Source organism: Salmo salar, chromosome ssa05 (genome assembly GCF_905237065.1).
Source record: "Salmo salar chromosome ssa05, Ssal_v3.1, whole genome shotgun sequence".
Lineage (NCBI taxonomy): Eukaryota > Metazoa > Chordata > Actinopteri > Salmoniformes > Salmonidae > Salmo > Salmo salar.
Window position 1 is genome coordinate 32122946 of NC_059446.1, and position 20478 is coordinate 32143423.

The 20478-nt window shown below is 42.8% G+C and overlaps 1 protein-coding gene across 2 annotated transcripts in view; it reads left to right on the plus strand.

Annotated features, from left to right (window-relative positions):
* LOC106604636 (phospholipid-transporting ATPase ABCA1) overlaps positions 1 to 20478 on the plus strand; it is a 42008-nt gene that overhangs the window by 9565 nt on the left and 11965 nt on the right. For both annotated transcript variants that reach the window (XM_014199475.2, XM_045718055.1), the window contains exons 4-13: positions 1227 to 1368; positions 1589 to 1707; positions 6745 to 6866; positions 10799 to 10996; positions 15480 to 15569; positions 18456 to 18699; positions 18836 to 18975; positions 19078 to 19194; positions 19527 to 19721; positions 20184 to 20389. In XM_014199475.2, coding sequence (XP_014054950.2) covers positions 1227 to 1368; positions 1589 to 1707; positions 6745 to 6866; positions 10799 to 10996; positions 15480 to 15569; positions 18456 to 18699; positions 18836 to 18975; positions 19078 to 19194; positions 19527 to 19721; positions 20184 to 20389 — 1573 coding nt within the window. The remainder of the gene's footprint in view (positions 1 to 1226; positions 1369 to 1588; positions 1708 to 6744; positions 6867 to 10798; positions 10997 to 15479; positions 15570 to 18455; positions 18700 to 18835; positions 18976 to 19077; positions 19195 to 19526; positions 19722 to 20183; positions 20390 to 20478) is intronic.

Here is a 20478-nt window from a genome sequence, read left to right on the forward strand (position 1 = left end):
GAGAAATCTTTGTCTATGTCAGAATGTCCGCTTTCTTTCATTCCCGGAAGCCTGCGCTTTGTTCCTCTGCCAGAAAGCAGAAGCATTTGGGGGTGAATTGCTTTCAGTTCTTCCTAAAGTCCTGGTTAGGCACCAGGCACAGGGATACTTTTGGTGTGAGTCATACAGCACGTGGGTCTGGGCATGTTGTAACTGCTCTTACACCACATAGGAAAGACATGGTCTTCCTTGCACAGGGCTAACCTATTGCTTTTGGGGATGGATATTAACCATGAAAAAAATGTGACAGTGCAATAAGACTCCAAATACCCATTACTCTTTTTGAAGATTTCAAATCGTTTGAGTTGAAAATGGTGCTAGTTTGGAAGATTTCAAATCGTTTGAGTTGAATGTGGGGCTAGTTTTGAAATCGTTTCAGATGAATGTGGTGCTAGTTTGAAAACTGCCTAGCTAAATTCCATTTAGGGTTCACATTTATCACCCACTAGTTCATAAAGTCATAATCTTTATAGGCCGTCGATGACGATCACTCTGAAAAGCAAAATGGCCGCCCTGATTCAGCTAAGCAATTGGCTATGTGGGGTTATCTCTTATCTCTGCTTTTCTTAGTAATGGGCCTGTTAGCAGGCTTCAGGTTTACTGATAGCAGGCCTACTTTTTTAACTCATCACACAAATAAAGGCAAGCCTCTCAGGGAGGGAGGGATGGCACCTTAGGAGGGGACAAAGGTTGTACATTGTACTTAGGCAATCACTCCTTCACATTGATAAGGCCTGTAGCTGCAGTGAAGCCTTCAAGATGGGACAAGACGTGGTTACGCTGATGCTAGCTCATCCGCCACCAGCCCGATAAGTTAATCTGAGAACACACATCAGTTAGGTGTCTTTTGCGTAGACAAAAATAGAATTTTGAAACTCTGTAGGTGATGTTCAAAGTCCACCCCAAGTAGTTCTGTCGGGTTGATATAGAGGTCATTTAAGTGTCTCGGTATCAGATCCAACGTGACTGGAATTACCCTGTGTTCTCTCCAGTCCACTCTCTGTAGATAGTGTATTAATAGACTAAATATGTCAAAAATGTCCCCCAAAAAGTGTTTTGCTATACAACCAGAGATGTGGTTTTGAATGTGCACTATACATGATTGAATTTCAAAACACCACAATTTGTGTCTTATGACGACTGTACAGTGACGTTACTGATGGTATCCCTCCCGGTGTCTCCCTCAGGTCATTTCCCCAACAAGGCCATGCCCTCGGCAGGCACCCTGCCCTGGATCCAAGGCATCATCTGCAACGCCAACAACCCCTGCTTCCGCAACCCCACTCCTGGAGAGTCCCCCGGGGTCGTGGGAAACTTCAACGAGTCCATGTGAGTCCCACCCCAAGCTGCATCTCTGTATCTGATTGTTCTTTAAATATAAAAACATGAATACACTTTATTTTATGATTCATCCGCTTCGTTGGATTAATAACGTCATTGTTTCCAAATAAAGAAAATGGTCACTTTAATGTTTCCTGTAAATATCCTATTTATAACTTGAATTTAACTGATTCAATTTTATTCTGTGTTAATCTGTGGATGTCTGCAGAATCTCTCGTCTGTTCTCCGATGCCAAGAAGATCTTGCTGTACAGTCAGAATGACCGGAATTTGGACGGCTTTAAAGGCCTCATCCAAGCCCTGAAGACACTACAGGCCAACACCAAAGGTAAGAGTCACCTCTATATAAACCATTGTTCACTGTACACATTACTACATTCACAAGAAACACCAGGGGCCTATTCATTTGAGTGGAACGTTCATGAACTCAAAGCCTAGAATAGACAGTATTTTCACTGAAGCTGAATCAAGACTCATTCCAGGTCTACATAGTACATCTCTGTCTGCCCTGAACTTTACGCCCCGTTGAGCGGGCCCCGGAGAGTTACTGTACACCCACATCTGGGCAGAAAAAAGAGGGTTTACACTAATTCCCTTACGCTGTGCTGACTCACAGCGGGACTCCCCCATCCCCTTTTGTCCTGTTCCAACCTGCCTTCTGGGTTCTCCTGTGCCTGTGAATGGCTGTGGATGGATAGTTATAATTTAAAAACTGATTTAATATTATACCACTTCAATTTCACACCCAGATTTCTTCTATAATGACATTCTATTTATGAGCACTTAGACAATGCTGTGTTTAGAGTGACGTTGCTGGCGATATGTGAGATGGTTTGAGGCAGTAGATGGATGAAAGCCGGCAGAGCCTCTCCCAACTGACAGGTCGTTGGCAGGCCATTGGGAAAGGGCAAAGGGGGGATAGCAAGTCAGTTGTACAACTGGATGTATTCAACTGAAATGTGTCTTCCGCATTTAACCCAACCGCTCTGAATCAGAGAGGTGCGGGGGTCTGCCTTAATCAACATCCACGTCTTCGGCGCCCAGGAAACTGTGGGTCAACTGCTTTGCTCAGGGGCAGAACGGCAGATTTTTACCATGTCAGCTCGGAGATTCAATCCAGCAATCTTCCGGTTACTGGCCCAACGCTCTAACCACTAGGCTGCCTGCCGCATGGCTTGAAGGTATTCTCATATGCCATTCAAGATAGGACAGATTTTACGTACTTCCTTACTTACTGTGTGCTGGGTTAATGGTGTGTTTCGCATTAGACAAAATAAGACTGTGCTACCTTAGTCAGGTGACCTTATATTACATTAGCTTGGGTAATGGACTTTATAAAAGGATAAGCCTTTCATTGGAGTAGTATATCAACATTCAGATAAGACTTAAATTTCAAGGCAAATACAGTACTACTGTAATGAATGAGATATTTGCCATGCTTGTGTATCCACTTTGGCTGATGGTAGAAAATGTCTGCAGAAGTATAGTAGGTATACGCTGAGTCCTGGATAATTAGGTATACGCTGAGTCCTGGATAATTAGGTATACGCTGAGTCCTGGATAATTAGGTATACGCTGAGTCCTGGATAATTAGGTATACGCTGAGTCCTGGATAATTAGGTATACGCTGAGTCCTGGATAATTAGGTATACGCTGAGTTCTGGATAATTAGGTATACGCTGAGTCCTGGATAATTAGGTATACGCCGAGTTCTGGATAATTAGGTATACGCCGAGTTCTGGATAATTAGGTATACGCCGAGTCCTGGATAATTAGGTATACGCCGAGTCCTGGATAATTAGGTATACGCCGAGTCCTGGATAGTTAGGTATACGCCGAGTCCTGGATAGTTAGGTATACGCCGAGTCCTGGATAGTTAGGTATACGCCGAGTCCTGGATAGTTAGGTATACGCCGAGTCCTGGATAGTTAGGTATACGCCGAGTCCTGGATAGTTAGGTATACGCCGAGTGCTGGATAGTTAGGTATACGCCGAGTGCTGGATAGTTAGGTATACGCCGAGTCCTGGATAGTTAGGTATACGCCGAGTGCTGGATAGTTAGGTATACGCCGAGTGCTGGATAGTTAGGTATACGCCGAGTCCTGGATAGTTAGGTATACGCCGAGTCCTGGATAGTTAGGTATACGCCGAGTCCTGGATAGTTAGGTATACGCCGAGTCCTGGATAGTTAGGTATACGCCGAGTGCTGGATAGTTAGGTATACGCCGAGTGCTGGATAGTTAGGTATACGCCGAGTGCTGGATAGTTAGGTATACGCCGAGTGCTGGATAGTTAGGTATACGCCGAGTCCTGGATAGTTAGGTATACGCCGAGTCCTGGATAGTTAGGTATACGCCGAGTCCTGGATAGTTAGGTATACGCCGAGTCCTGGATAGTTAGGTATACGCCGAGTCCTGGATAGTTAGGTATACGCCGAGTCCTGGATAGTTAGGTATACGCCGAGTCCTGGATAGTTAGGTATACGCCGAGTCCTGGATAGTTAGGTATACGCCGAGTCCTGGATAGTTAGGTATATACGTTAAGCCCTGAAGTGTAGGTGCCGCAAACTCCTAAAACACTGAAAGGGGCACAGCAGATGTTAAAGACATACTCCAGCTATTTTTGAACTTTTACTTTTGAAAACAATATCCCATGTATAAATACAGTAATGTACAAACACTTAAGGGTATGTGTGTATTTTATTTTATATTAAAAAAAAAATCTCTATATCCTCATATTCAACTATGAACTTGTCTCATCGCTGCAACTCCCCAACAGGCTCGGGAGAGGCGAAGATAGAGTCATGTGTCCCCCGAAACATGACCCGCGCTCCTTAACACCCACCCACTTAACCCAGAAGCCAGCCGCACCAATGTGTAGGAGGAAACACTGTTCAACTAAAAACCGAAGTCAGCCTACAGGCGCCCCAAACCCTCCCTTAAACCGGACAACGCTGGGCCAATTGTGCACTGCCCGATGGGACTCCCGGTCATGGCCGGTTGTGTGAGAACCTGGGATCGAACCCGGGTCTATAGTGATGCCTCAAGCAGTGCCTTAGACCACTGTGCCACTCGGGAGGATTTAACATGACTGAGCAGGGGTGCAGCCTTGGAGGCCATCAACCTCTCCTTCCTTCTATCCCTCCCTTTAGCTCTCCCCTCTCCCATAATCGGAAACATTCCCTTTAAGTGTGATTTGTTTTTTTTTAACCATTCCTCTCCCTTACTGAATGGTTTGTCCTGTCTGAACTAGTTTCATTTGGCTTGCCACTTGGCACCCAGGCCCACCCACTGGGGAGCCAGGCCCAGCCAATCAGAATTATTTTTTCCCACAAATGGACTTTATTACAGACAGAAATACTCCTCAGCAAATCAAAATCAGCTGCTTGATATGCCACACCTGTCAGGTGGATGGATTATCATTTATTTTTGGCAGTGATGTCTTACTTTTTGGATTCACTGTGGACCCATGGCTTAGTTGATTGAATTTGGCACTGTAAAATGTATTTATAATGGAGCCATCTATCTAAAAGAGTAGATAGTTAGGTCTCAATTTAAAAAAAAAAACAACCTTTTTGTGGATTTGCATAATCTTGCATTGACTTTTGAAATTGCTTTGGATCCAGTATATTTCAGGAAGTCTAATCTTTTTGGTGTTCTCAGAGCACACATTTTACTGCTTGATTCTAACTTGATATGTGGTAATATCTAGATTGATTAATCTCACAATTACCAAAGGAGCATGAACAAGACCTAGGGCCACCAATGTTTTGTCAGGCCGTCATGTAAAAACCAAGCCAATGGCTTACTTCCAGAGACAAAACAGGAATTCACAAAGCCTGTGAATTTCTCAATACACTGAAGGATTTGTCAAAGTAGATTTGCTGAAAGGTATCATGGGGGGCGTGGTGGATTCTTAATGTACTGTAACCAGTGGACGAATATTGATTCAATTGTCTGTCACTAAATTCTAAAGCATGTTCATGGTTCATTGGGTAAAATTTGTTGCTAATTTGTAACTCTTTTTGACAATCGTTTCTAATGATTTACAGGGGTTCTAGACAGTAAAACAAAATGGAGTCTGTCAGCTTTTGAAAAGGCTCCAGATTTTCTGAGAACCAATTTGACCCCCACCCCCTCACCTCGTCTGTCTTCAAACGGCCGTCTAGCTAATGTTCCAGGAATCTGCCACCTACTGTCCTTTTGTCCCCCCTAACCCCCCACTGCTATCAGTACTAGTGACTGGACTCACTTCCAGCTTTTGTTCTTTGAAAAAAGGAGTTGAGGGAAGTAGCCAATGAGAGAGGGGGGAGGGGCAGTTAGCAGACAATTTGCAGACAGTTTGTGTATGATCCAGTGTGTGTTTTTCTGTGTAAATGTGCTAGCGGGGCGTTACTTTGGGGCAATTCCATGGTAACGGCGTAACGCTGAGACTCTAAAATGTATAAATGTCAAACAAAAGCCATGGATTTAAAAGTTTAACAAACCATACAACTCTATGCACAAGGACTACTTTGAACAATTTACACAGAACCTGTTGCGTTGCATGGTTTGTTAATTAAGCTTTGAAAATGTTTTTTGTTTGGCATACATTTTAAAGTGAAAAACCGGAGTCTCAGCATAATTCCGTGACCGTGGAATTACCCTGTGGTTGAAGGTGTGAAGTGTGTCACCTCCTCCACAGGTCTATGTGTCAACGGTTGATTATTTTAGATAACATAATGATGGAAATGGTGTATTCTGGCAATGGGCTACAGTCTGTAAGGTGTTTGGTGTGTATGTTGTTGAGAGATTGTTAAAGGCACATCATTGAAATGATCTACAGCAATCAGAGGATGGTACCAGGCAGCACATGTGTGTGTGTGGCTATTTACTTCAGTGTTGGCCATTTTTCCTTGGACATGTACAGAATAGTCCTGGCCTAGTTGTTGTCAGTATTTTCATAGAGACACTTCTTTCCAACCTCTGATTGAGACCCAACCTTTTCTGGGATGTTTTCATCCAACAAAATATATTTTGTGACCCTCCCCCCCTACTGAACAGCCTCAAATTTCCAAACATTCATTTGAACTTTAAAAGACAAAAAAAAACGTATCCAAATAATCCTAAACTCCTGCACCAAGCGTTTTCGAGTAACTAGCAAGCAAGCGCATGTTCCATGAAAACGATTTAATGAGGTTGAAAGCTAATACAGTACCCATGGTTACAGAAAATAGTATGATTTGGCAGAAGGAACAACCAACATTTGCTAAATAAGTCTACTAAAATAAGACAATTCCGTACACACACACCCACACACACATCTAGTAATGTCAGGGTATAGGAGAGAGCTGGTTTGAACAAGTTGTTGTGTTTGTTTCCCACAGGATTCAAGCTGAAGGATTTCCTCCACAACAATGAGACCCTGTCCACTTTCCTTCTGCGAAACGCTTCCTTCTCGGAACACGCCGTGCGCCAGATCACTGAGGCCGACGTAAACTTGGAAAAGGTAAGAGGAAAAATACCACCTTCCCAAAGTTCTATGACATTTACATTTGAGTCATTTAGCAGATGCTCTTATTCAGATCAATTTACAGGAGCAATTAGGGCTAGGTACAGATTTTTCACCTATTTGGCTCTGGGATTTGAACCAGCATCCTTTCGGTTACTGGCCCAATGCTCTTAACCAGTAGGCTACCTGCCACCCCATGAGGAATATTATGAGGCATATTACTAGGATCAGTTCACCACATCCTGGACACCATGAAAAGCAGTGTAGTAGTTGTTCAACATGCCCATGGCCCATTATTTCCCTCCTACCCTCCCAGCAGATTAGGTCCCATGTTGTCTATTATTTCCCTCCTAGCCTCCCAGCAGATTAGGTCCCATGTTGTCCATTATTTCCCTCCTAGCCTCCCAGCAGATTAGGTCCCATGTTGTCCATTATTTTCCTCCTACCCTCCCAGCAGATTAGGTCCCATGTTGTCTATTATTTCCCTCCTACCCTCCCAGCAGATTAGGTCCCATGTTGTCTATTATTTCCCTCTTAGCCTCTCAGCAGATTAGGTCCCATGTTGTCCATTGTTTCCCTTTTAGCCTCCCAGCAGATAAGGTCCCATGTTGTCCATTATTTCCCTCCTAGCCTCCCAGCAGATTAGGCCCCATGTTGTCCATTATTTCCCTCCTAGCCTCCCAGCAGATTAGGCCCCATGTTGTCCATTATTTCCCTCTTAGCCTCCCAGCAGATTAGGTCCCATGTTGTCCATTATTTCCCTCTTAGCCTCCCAGCAGATTAGGTCCCATGTTGTCCATTATTTCCCTCTTAGCCTCCCAGCAGATTAGGTCACATGTTGTCCATTATTTCCCTCTTAGCCTCCCAGCAGATTAGGTCCCATGTTGTCCATTATTTCCCTCTTAGCCTCCAAGCAGATCAGGTCCCATGTTGTCCATTTGTTGCAGGTAGCAGCAAATACAGAGCAGGTCAGTAGTGTCTCTTTATTTCAGTGACATAAACTTCACTGCAATCCGCCTTGAAACTTCCTGTAGAGACTATAAACAAGGTGGCTTTCCACCGAGTGCACAGACTTGGAGCTCTGAGTGACAAGACCAAGGGTCCCCGACCTGTCATTGCAATATTTGAACACTACCAACGAAAGGAGCTGACCAAAAGCAGGGGAAGAGAGCTTAAAGGGACCAAATTCGGTCTCAATTACCAATTTCCCCAGGAGATAAACGAACGTCGCAAGAGTCTGTATCCTGTACAGAGGCAACCGAGTGAGAGGGGTAAGCATGCCTTTCTCATTGTGAACAAACTCTTTATAGACGGACATCTCTTCCGAGACAGCTCCATAATACCATGGCTGTACTAAATTCTACAGGGACGTCATGTTACGAAGAAAAATGATAGGGACTGTAAAAATATCTGAACACTATGAAGTTAACATGAGCACACACGCACTCAATTACACGCTCGCTTACACATACGGATGCAAACATACACATACTTGATCTCTCTCGTTCTCTCTTTCTCTCCTCCCCCTCTCTCCCTTCTCTCTATTGTTGAGAACTTCTCTATAATTTAATGTTTTTTGTTTGTCTATCTTTTGTTTGTCTTTGTCTACATATTTATATATGTTAACAGCAAGCAATGTGAAGATATCAGAACAGGGACGTTGGGGAATAATAACATATTGTGCGGGATACATTTGTACTGTAGTGAAGACATCTCTAGAGTAATGCAAGGTCTCTTTCATAATCATGTGAAACGTCAATTGCTATGGAAATTCTGGGATGTGTTTTTCTATGAAAATTATGTTAAATGTATTTATAATGCAACTATGATGGTGATGCGATATGGATTACAATTATCATTCTGAATATTAAGGCTATACTCACTTCATGTTACACACATAGACACTCAACCATACAAATTGTCTGGGTTATTATTTATTTGGACATCACACATTATAGTATTACTCTTATCCAGACGTCATACACACTCTCACTAAATCACATCCATTATCACACACATCAACCTACTCAGATTTACTACACACAATATCTTGACAAAATTTTCAAACATCTGTGGCATTGGCAAGGAAGGTGATTATTTTGAATATGAAAGTGGATGAAAAACAGATTTGGCTCATTAATCTATATGGTCCAAATCAGGATGATCCATACATCTTTGAAAATATTTATACCAATATATTGAAATTACAGGCAACAAACGATCAAATCATTATGTTGGGAGACTATAACACAGTGTTAAGTACCTCAATGGATCGTAAATGAAATCACTCTACAAACTATCATCACCGTGCCCTTAATTAAGGAAATCACAAATATTACGGACACATTAGAAATAGTGGATATTTGGAGAATCTTGTTTTTCATTGTCTGAGAGTCCTTTAGGTGCCTTTTGGCAAACTCCAAGCGGGCTGTCATGTGCCTTTAACTGAGGAGTGGCTTCCATTTGGCCACTCTACCATAAAGGCGTGATAGGTGGAGTGCTGCAGTGATGGTTGTCCTTCTGGAAGGTTCTCCCATATCCACAGAGGAACTCTGGAGCTCTGTCAGAGTGACCATCGGGTTCTTGGTCACCTCCCTGACCAAGGCCCTTCTCCCCCGATTGCTCTGTTTGCCCAGGCGTCCAGGTCTAGGAAGAGTCTTGGTGGTTCTTCCATTTAAGAATGATGGAGGCCACTGTGTTCATGGGGATGTTCAATGCTGCAGAAATGTTTTGGTACCCATCCCCAGATCTGTGCCTCAACACAATCCTGTCTCGGAGCTCTACAGACAATTCCTTTGACCTCAGGGCTTGGTTTTTGCTCTGACCTGCACTGTCAACTTAGGGACCTTATTTATATAGACAGGTGTGTGCCTTTCCAAATCATGTCCAATCAATTGAATTGGACTCCTATCTAGTTGTAGAAACATCTCCAGGATGATCAATGGAAACAGGATGCACCTGAGCTCAATTTTGAGTCTCATAGCAAAGGGTCTGAATACTTATGTAAATAAGGTATTTCTGTTTCTTATTTTGAATACATTTGCTAACATTTCTAAAAACCTCTTTTTGATGAGAATTTTTTATGGAATATCTACATAGGCGTACAGAGGCCCATTATCAGCAAACATCACTCCTGTGTTCCAATGGCACATTGTGTTGGCTAATCCAAGTTTATCATTTTAAAAGGCTAATTGATCATTACAAAACCCTTTTGCAATTATGTTAGCGCAGCTGAAAACTGTTGTGCTTATTAAAGAAGCAATAAAACTGGCCTTGTTGAGATTAGTTGAGTATCCTGGAGCATCAGCATTTGTGGGTTTGATTACAGGCTCAAAATGGCCAGAAACAAAGAACTTTCTTCTGAAACTTATCAGTCTATTCGCCAGTGAATACTAGCGAAATGCATAGCACTCAGAATTAAAAAAGTTTTACTAGGTATTGTTCATCCTGATCAGAGAGGGTTTTTACTTGGACGTTACATTGGAGATAATATACGCCAAGTATTAGAAATAATAGAACATCATGAAACATCTAAAAAGCCAGGACTGGTATTTATAGCGGATTATGAACTGTCCTTTGATAAAGTAAGACTGGATTTTATTTATAAATGCCAGGATTTTTTTTTTCATTTCGGTGATTCTCTTTTAAAATGGGTAAAAGTAATATATAGCAACCCCATGTGTAAAATAGTAAATAGCGGCTACATCACAGAGTTTTGAATTGTCAAGAGGCGTTAAACAAGTGTTTCCGCTGTCACCATATCTATTTGTTATGGCCATTGAAATGCTAGCTATTAATGTGATGAAGCAGGGATACCCCTCTGGACTAGTAATGTAACCTGGAGAATGTTCAATACTAAACGTTCTTCTCGACTCTGAAGAAATACTGGGTCATTGCTACATTACACACTGACCTTTCTCCATCTCCAGGTGCTGGTCAAAGGCTTCGGTGTCCACCTGAGGGACTTGTGCAGCAGCAACGGCACCAGAGTAGAGGACTTTGTGACCATCACAGACAGCAAGGTGTCCAGTCTGGTCCAGAAGATGCTCTGTGTGTCCCCAGGCTCCTGGCTCAACCAGGCAGAAAGCCACTTCCTCCACAACCTGGACTTCCTCAAACCCATACGGGTAAGAATAAATGGGCACTAGGCACATTATTGTTTTTCTCCATTAAAGACCAAATCCAGGTGACTTAATCACTGACATGCACAGTGCCGAGAAACAAGGCGTAGGGAGGAAAGCAGAAGATCAGAAACAAAGGGATAAGCATAGATGGAGGCATGTTGTTGCTTGTCCCTGTCGACCTACCTCTAGTTGTAGCCTGGAGATATGTTTCAAAACTAAATGCCATCAAAGAGAGGATTTTGGCCCCTCAATCTTAAAATGGTAGTCATTTATTAGTATCACTTCTCTCTGAATCATAGTTATATAAAGGTCACTTCCAATTCCACACCTTAGCACCAGTGTCAGGGAATTCTATCATTAACGTCCTTGCAATATGGTCATTTTGCCCAGAGATTAGATCATGAATTGAATTCAAAAAGGCAGATATTGTACGATCAACGCCATCTTTTGTCACGTTTCTAGATGGGAAACAAGGTTCCTAGAAACCAGACAGAGAAGTTAGTGGGATTCCTATCTATAAAAGTGCTGCTGATTGTATCACCTTGTCAGTCAGGTACAGTTTGACTGCCCACAATGATAAACATTAAGGAGTCAAGGGAAACGTGTTCTTCTCTGACCCCTGTCCCCATTCTGACATGCCACCAAGGGTCAGTTTCCTTATTGTGATGATAGTTTAATACAAGAAACAGTGTTTGTGTCCCTCTTATGGTTCTTCTTTTTGTAGCCTTTAGGGAACAAGACATGTTAAACAAGACCTCAGCGCATATAGGGTGCTATTAAATCGAAATCGAAACATTATGTTTTTGTCTCACTCTGGAAAGTTGCAGTGAAATGTGTTGTTTTACAGGGTCAGCCATAGTAGTTCAGTGCCCCTGGAGCAAATTAGGATTAAGTGCCTTGCTCAAGGGCACATTGACAGATTTTCACCTTGCCGGCTTGGGGATTGAAACCAGCAACCAGTAATTGACCGTTAATTAACATAAACACGTTTAGCATCTCCTGGCTTCCACGCATAGCCGATAAGCCACTGATGCAGACCTTTGAAACATTTTAAAAAGTCAAATAAATATATTTAATATAGGCTACATTATCACAATAAATCCATTATTTATTTTAGACAGGTCTAAAAAATTACCTATGATGAAAATGTAGCCTATTTCAGAAGAACAGAGTAGCATATTCTGAGTTGTTCTTAAGTTAGGCCTTGATCTGGCTATACCATATGGCTGTGGGCTACACTAGTTCATTTATGTCTTCCCTGTAGCTCAGTTGGTAAAGCATGATGTTTGCAATGCCAGCATGGTGTGTGCAACGCCAGGGTTGTGGGTTCGATTCCCACGGGGAGCCAGTACAAAAACAAACAAAAAAATGCATGAAATGTATGCATTCACTACTGTAAGTCGCTCTGGATAAGAGCGTCTGCTAAATGACTAAAATGTAAAATGTAAAAATTTAGCAGACAAGATTTGCTTAGAATTCCGTGGCATAATTTTATAATATGAAGTAAACAATTGAACATAGCTGAATAAAATAGAAAGGTTATTTTCCCCAAACAGTCCTCCTATATGCTTAATTTAGAGTTATTTATGCAACTTTAGTTGTGAAACAAACGTTAGACTAAATGTTTTGAGGATACATTTTTAATATGCAGGCATAGGCAGCTAAGCTTTTTCTAAAGTAAACTTAATTAAATGAACACACTTATATATCCTAATTAGTCTACTCCTGTCTCTACAGAAATAAATACAATTATACAAAATAGGCTACTAAAGCATGATTTGGCCAGAGGATCATTTAGCTTTTAAATTGTGGAAAGACACAATTTGGGCAGATTATTGTTGAGTTGTGACTATCTGTGGAAGGTAGAGAGTCCAAGCCAGGTATATCGCAATATTTCAAAATACAATCGCAGGAATATATACTTTGGAAAGAAATGGTTATTGCTGTAAAGAAAAGACAATGAAAAGACTAATCTGTCTTTTAGTTATCAAAAATCTCTGCTTAATTGAATGAACAACAGTATAGCCTATCTTATTGGCAATATCCTAACTGCGCATATTCACTATTTAGGCCTACAGTATCTGCAAATTAGAAGATGCATGGAATGCTTTATTATGAAGGTGCATTTTTATGGTGACAATTTGCTTCCCCAAGCTTGAAACCGCAGGCGCCGCCTATGTATGCCAGGTTGTAAAGCGGATTAATGTGCTTAAGAATTTAGCAATAAACATAGCAGCACAAGAAAGCTGGGATCCTCTTTTAAATAGTGGCCAGTCAACTCTGTTTTCACATGCGATTGCACAATGACTGAGCTTCTAAGAACACATGTTTCACAAGGCTCTGTAGGCTATGTGCTCTCTAACCGTGTTCCCAGGGTTCTAGGCCTGTAGGCTACCTTTTGGAGTTATTTGGCCAATTCAGTTGTGATACAAACATTAATATAACGTATAGATCTAGTATGACTATGTTTTTTTTTTTTTTGTCGCAAAAAAAGGCTTTTTCTTACCTTTCTGGACACGCTGCGCATCATTCACAAGTGATAATATATAATTCACAAGGGATAATATTGTCACTCATCAGACTATTCTTAATTTAATGTTGTCTTTACATATACTAAGTAATATATGTGTGGAATTAGTTTTGATTTAGAATGGACCATTATCATGCACCTGTTGGAAAAGGGGTAGGGGGCAAAAATACATGTCATCATATGCACTTAAATAGCGAATGGAGGACGCTCTCACCACAGTTCATTTTCTTTCTTGCCAGGTAGGCTACTCCTGTTGTAAAGCGAAGCAATGTGCTTAATATTAGGAAAGCTGATAAATAAATATGGTAGGCCTAGCCTATAGAAATCTGATGGGATCCTCCTCTTTTTAATAGAGGCCATCAAAACTCAGTTTTCTCAAGCAATTTCATAGCCTATAGAAATGTTGCACAACATGAGCTCATGGGCTCTCATGAAGTTTTTGATGTGATTTTCGATTGAATTTCCATTGATGTCAGAGTGATTCGCGAGACAATAGATCGCTGAGTACCAGGCCATTAGCGACTGGCAGTTAGCAAGTTTGGTAGGCTACTAATGACCATCAGCAGCATCAGAGCCCAGTTTTGGAGAAGCCTAGTTACCGTGACTAAACGATCATCTGGAATTTGACTGCAGTCACCACGTGACAGCTAGTGTGGCGGTAATACGGTCGAAGTAACAGCCCTAATCACCACTGACTTCTCCAAGGCCTTTGACAAAATCGACCACACTATCGCATTGAAAGCCTAATCCAACTGGGTGTCAGACCTGCCCTCACAGCATGGCTCTGCAGTTTTGAGACCATCCGCAAACAACAGGTGCACTGCAAAGACAGCCTCTCAGACTGGCAGGAGCTGACGGGAACTCTTCTGGGCCCTCTCATCTTCCTTGCGGTCATAGACAGTGCAGCCCTGGATGTCAACAGTAGGTGGAAATATGTTGACAATCTATATCTGGTCAACACGTGTACAATAGGAAACATCAGCACACCACAGCAGCCCTGAACAACTTCGACACGTGGGTTCATGCAAGCAAAATGTTACTGAACCCTGCCAAGTGCACGGTGACCATCACAAGAAATCCACCTGTCCCATGCTCTCTCTGGATCGAGGGCCAGGATTTCAAAGTGTGTGAAGATTTTAGAGGTAAAGTTACAGAAGGACTTACAATGGGGTGAGCAGGTTGTTACTATGGTAACCAAGAGCAACAGAAAATGTTTTATCCTCCATAGCCTTAAAAGGTTCCATGTGCCACAGGATGACCTGGTGAGCATTTACACCGACTACATATGCCACACCCTGGGGTTTGCTGCTTCTGCTTGGCACAGCTCACTGACCCAGGCTTAGTCTGATGACCTGGAGATTATTCAGAAAAGAGCATGCCGCACCGTCCTAGGGGGATACTCCAGTTATACTGAGGCACTTCAGACCCTGTCCTTACCTCGGTATCATGAAAGACTTTGCACTGACCTCGCTGTCAGCTTCCTAAAATCTCAATTCAGAGACTGGCTACCCACTGACCGAATCGCAGGAACACCCACGGTCAAAACAAACCAAAGTCTAACTGAATGGGTCACCAATAAATAAAGGTTAAATAAATATTACAATTTTTTTAATTCCATATTTCTGCTCATTGATTTAAGGAGTGGCTTTAAAACTGCAGGACAATATTGATTAAACATTTTTTACTCTTATGTTATTGTTGTTGCTTTTACCCATTAATATTTTGTATGGATATCAAATCAAATTTTATTTGTCACATGCACCGAATACAACAGGTGTAGACCTTACTGTGAAATGCTTACTTACAAAGCCCTTAACCAACAATGCAGTTTTAAGAAAAATAAGAGTTTTCAGTCTGTATTGACTGCTATATGAGTGTAATAATTCAAACTTGAAAACAACAGTCACTGTTCTTCTTTTCTATGTGTGTGTGAATTGACACTTCTTCCCTCCACAGAAAGATGTGAGGGCTGACCCTGAAGCCGTCCAGCAGGTGGCCAAGGCTACAGACAAACTCCTGGAGAGCCTGGGCTCCCTGGCCTTGGAGGTAGACAATCACTGTCATCACTGCAGTTTATTACATGATGAAAACTATAAGGTTTTATGTTGCCCAGCCCTCCCCCCCTTATGATCGCCCAGTACATTTCTTGTTTATAACCATGTTTCTTTTTATCACCGTCTTAACTAACACTCCTGCCTAAGATCAACAGTTTGTTGTTGGCTGGACCACAGACAGAAAAGACCCTTAGATGTACACTGAGTGAACAAAACATTCAGAACACCTGCTTTCCAAGCTATGATTCCTTATTGATGTCACTTGGTAAATCCACTTCAATCAGTATAGATGAAGGGGAGGAGACAGGTTAAAGAGGGATTTTAAGCCTTGAGACAATTGAGATATGGATCGTGTATGTGTGCCGTTCAGAGGGTGAATGGGCAAGACAAAATATTTAAGTGCCTTTGAATGGGGTATGGTATTAGGTGCTAGGTCCACCGGTTTGTGTCAAGAACTGCAATGCTGCTGGGTTTTTCACTCAACAGTTTCCCGTGTGTATCAAGAATGGGGTGCAACTCAAAATGATGAAGGTTTTCCGAAGGTTTTGTACACTCAGTGTACAGCAGTTTTTTCTCCCCATCATTACAAAATGGCCGCCACAAATTTCTCACCCCACCTCAACCTTTCATCTAGTCTTATTTGAAGTTTCACAGCATACAGGAGGAGAGGTTGGCTTAAAAACAGCACGTGGCATTGTTCTGCCCACCTCAACTCCCTGCAGTATTTGTTTGGGTCAGGTTATCAGGCAACAATTTATTTGGATTGCTAATACATGTAGCTAGAAAGTCAATTGGAGAGGCAGTTGTTCCCTAGACGTTTGAGCAACAGCTTAATGTCGAGGACAACTGTTGGCCTATGTTCTAATGTGATGATAATCACAGTTTCCTCCTGTGAAAGATATGAGAACAGAATAGGATGGAGGCATTCACCTCGTTCAATGAAGTCAAGTACTGTAGGTCTGACACATATGTTGAGGATATCTCTTCTCATTGTGTTCTTGCTATTTTCTTGCTTTGTCAGTTATACTGTCCTCCACAGCAATAGAAAACGGCCCTTGTAAGTAACTTGGCAGTAACTGTATTGGTATCAAGTGTCTCTAAGCCTAGATTTCCTCAGGAGATAGATGACTGGGAACAGCTGAACAAAGAGGGAAGGCTTTCTAAACAAGTTAGCGGGCAAGTCAGCATTTACGCAAAGGAAAGTTAACTTTAGCTGATTGATTTACACCGCAAGGTGAATGCATGCCCCTATGACAACAAACAGGAGGCTTTAAGACTGGCTCGATGGCGGGCCAGACTACCCAAGTGTTTTGTCTGTGTTTTCTCAACCAGTCAGTGCTCTGTTGATTACTTTGCTTACAACAATAAGGATAACCCCCTATAAGTATACATAGATTCTTATGTCTGCAAACACATGGTATGTTGCAGCTGCATACACATGTCATAAGCATTTCGCTACACCTGTGATAACATCTGCAAAATATGTGTACGTGACCAATAAAATTAGATTTGAGCTATGTAGAACTGCTATGTAGTGTTTATGAAGGCTCTTAACTACAGTATAGTGTATGGTATTTTGGAGTTACTAAAACAACCCCAGCGCTTCGTAGACACACTTTGTTGTTCTTTGTTGCCCTCTAACCCCAACAATGTATCTGAAGATGTCAAGAAACTCTAAGTCACTAAATATGACTTGGTTTGGCACATTACCCTGGAGTTATGTAGTGGTATGGACCCTCCTACCCCAACCAGCGCCCTAGAAACAACTCATGAGGGGTCCAGAGCTCCTGTTGTGTGGTTATGACTTATTGTGTGAGAGTTCAGTGTGTACAGCTGTTTCCTCCGTGTCTCACATACATACATACATACACACACACACACACACACACACACACTCTGTTCCAGGTGCGCCACCCGGGCTCAATTGGAACCATGTGACTGCCTTCTTGCTGTCGTGGCCAGGCTGAGTCAGGTCCATCTATATGGAGAGGAGGGAAGGAGAGGAGATGGGAGGGCCTGACTGGCATGTATGTAACCACATTGTCAAATAGGCTCTGGGAGAGTCAACAGTGGGGATCACGTCTCCTCCTCCTCCTCCCCGGTGATGAATGACCGAGAGTAACCTTTTCCCTTTGGCACTTATTTTCTTCTCACTCCTGACTTTCTTTGTTTTCCCATTCTGGGTGAGGAAACCAGCTTTGGAGAGCGAGGAAAAATAAGGATAGAAATAGATAGTGAGAGAGAAGAGGTCAAACATAGAATGGCAATTCTGCCACAATAGGTCTCGCTTTTCTTTGCAGACATAACAGGACACATTTGTTAGTAATGTATTGTGTGAATGTTGTTACAAGGCGTTGTGCATTACAAGGCATTAGGACAGTTAGCACACATGCTTTACAGGCTTCTTGTGAGGTCTGTTGTGTTTTCAATGCTCCGAGTTTGCTCCGAGTCTGCTCCTAGTCTACTCTGAGTCCCGCCTTTTATAATTCGGTATGAAGATACATTTTTGACCTGAAATGCAAGGTAGCAAAATCAGGTTGTTGTAAAAATGCACTGGTCAGCCAAGGAATCAAGGTAGTAAAATACCATAATAGCATAATAATAATGAACAATAAAGCATTAACACACGAGGGGCGTGTATTACTGTGGTTTTAGCATGGCTGTGCTGAGGTCATAGGTACAAGGCGAAGACTAACACACAGTCATTACAACACATTGACAAGTTGCCTTATAACTATGTATCCATCTCACCATGTCAACAAGCTGGTCTTGAATCACAATGAATTGCTCCAAGTCCAGGTCACATTCCCATTTGCATCCTACAAGATGACCCCCTGACCCCATTTGCTAACATCACAATCCTTTGTGTCCCAAATAGCTGGCCAGCATGAAGAGTTGGAGAGACCTGCGTAACGAGATCATCTTCCTCACTGAGAACGCCACATCCTCCCCCAGCCACATGTACCAGGCTGTGTCGCGCATCGTCTGTGGCCATCCCGAGGGCGGCGGACTAAAGATCAAGTCCCTCAACTGGTACGAGGACAACAACTACAAGGCTCTGTTCGGCAACCACAACACAACCAACGGGGAGGAGCCCATCTCTGCCTACGACAACACATCCAGTAGGCAACTTCTCCTTCATGTTAATGTATTTCAGTGGTATTCAAACCTTTTTTTTAGCAGGGAACCAATTTCTTTGCTAGTTGTGACATTCTTGTCTGGACCTGATGTCATTGTTCCTTCTGTGACCCCCTCCAGCTCCATACTGTAACGCTATGATGAGGAACATGGAGTCCAGCCCCGTGTCCAGGATGATCTGGCAGGCCCTGAAGCCTCTGCTCATGGGCAAGATCCTGTACACCCCCGACACCCCCGCCACACAGAAGATCATCCACGAGGTGTTTATCAGTTATACTATACCTCTTAGTTACAGTATATCGCTGGTCCCAGTAGTTGTTTTAGCAGAACACTAACAGTCCCACTCTCACCCTTTCCTTCAGGTGAACAGAACATTCCATGAGCTGGGGGTCCTCAGAGAGCTGGGGGGCATGTGGGAGGAAATTAAGCCCAAGGTCTGGACCTTCATGGAGAGCAGCGAACACATGGACCTAGTAAGGGTATGTCTGACTAATCTGTTGTCTCTACTACAGCCAACATCACTTATGTTAGCCTTGTAGAGCACCATTGTAGTATACCTTATACAATATTTTATTTTCAGTTTTGAAATGCTTTTGGCTTATAGAATGGCATCCGTAATAATAACTCGGACACAACACCCAGGACATGGCACAGTAACATAGCAAATAGCAATACAACAAAATACATGATTAAGTAACATGATGGGAAGCAGCCCTTTCAGATGGTCCACACTGGCATCTTGTGGAGAGATGCGGGACGGTACCACAAAGTCCACACAGTCACTCTCCTGCTCTTCCTTCCTCTCTCCCAGACCCTACTGAAGAACAATGGCACTGGCAGCTTCTTCAACTCCCAACTGGCGGGCTCAGAGTGGACTGTGGAGGACGTCTCCAACTTCCTGACCAAATATTCGCAGGACACGCATCCCCACGGCACCGCCTTCACCTGGAGGGAAGTCTTCAACGAGACGGACCAGGCCATCATGAGCATATCCCGCTTCATGGAGGTCTCGCTCTCTTTCATTGTCTCTCTATGTGTCGCTCACGCACACACACACACACACGCACAGTCACTCGGCCCCTTTCTTAGCCTCAGTTCAATTTTGTTCTCTTTCTGGTAAAGTCCCCATTCAGCACCTTCTGCAATACATACCAATTACATAATTGCGGGCGTTAAAACAACAAGTGAAACACATCAAGGTGCTTTGGGTCTGAGAGTTTTCATTCCAGTCATTGCCCTCTCTTTGTGGAAACAGTAGTCAATTGCAGCCATTTTACTTTGTCCCAACCTCTTCCACTGTATAATGGGAAATGGCAAAGAAAAACACAGCTGGACCAAGTTAGCCATGAACCTGATGAACATTCCATTTAAAGCCCTCCCCCCCTTCCAGCATGTGAATGGATCTGCTAGTCCTGGCCAAGACCAGATGAGGATAGGCCTTTTAACAAATGTGTTTGTTTGTTTACAGTGTGTAAACCTGGATAAGATGGAGCCCGTGGCCAATGAGGAAAGGATGGTCAACAAATCCATGGCGCTCCTGGACGATAGGAAGTTCTGGGCGGGGATTGTGTTTCCAGATATTGAGGCCAACAGCTCTGAACTGCCGGCCAACGTCAACTACAAGATCCGCATGGACATCGATAACGTGGAGCGCACCAACAAGATCAAAGACGGGTATGTTGATTCAAAGCGCCCCAAATCTATCTACTAGATTTATTGGATGGTGTTTTATGCTTGTGTCATTGGGGTCATTTTGAACACTC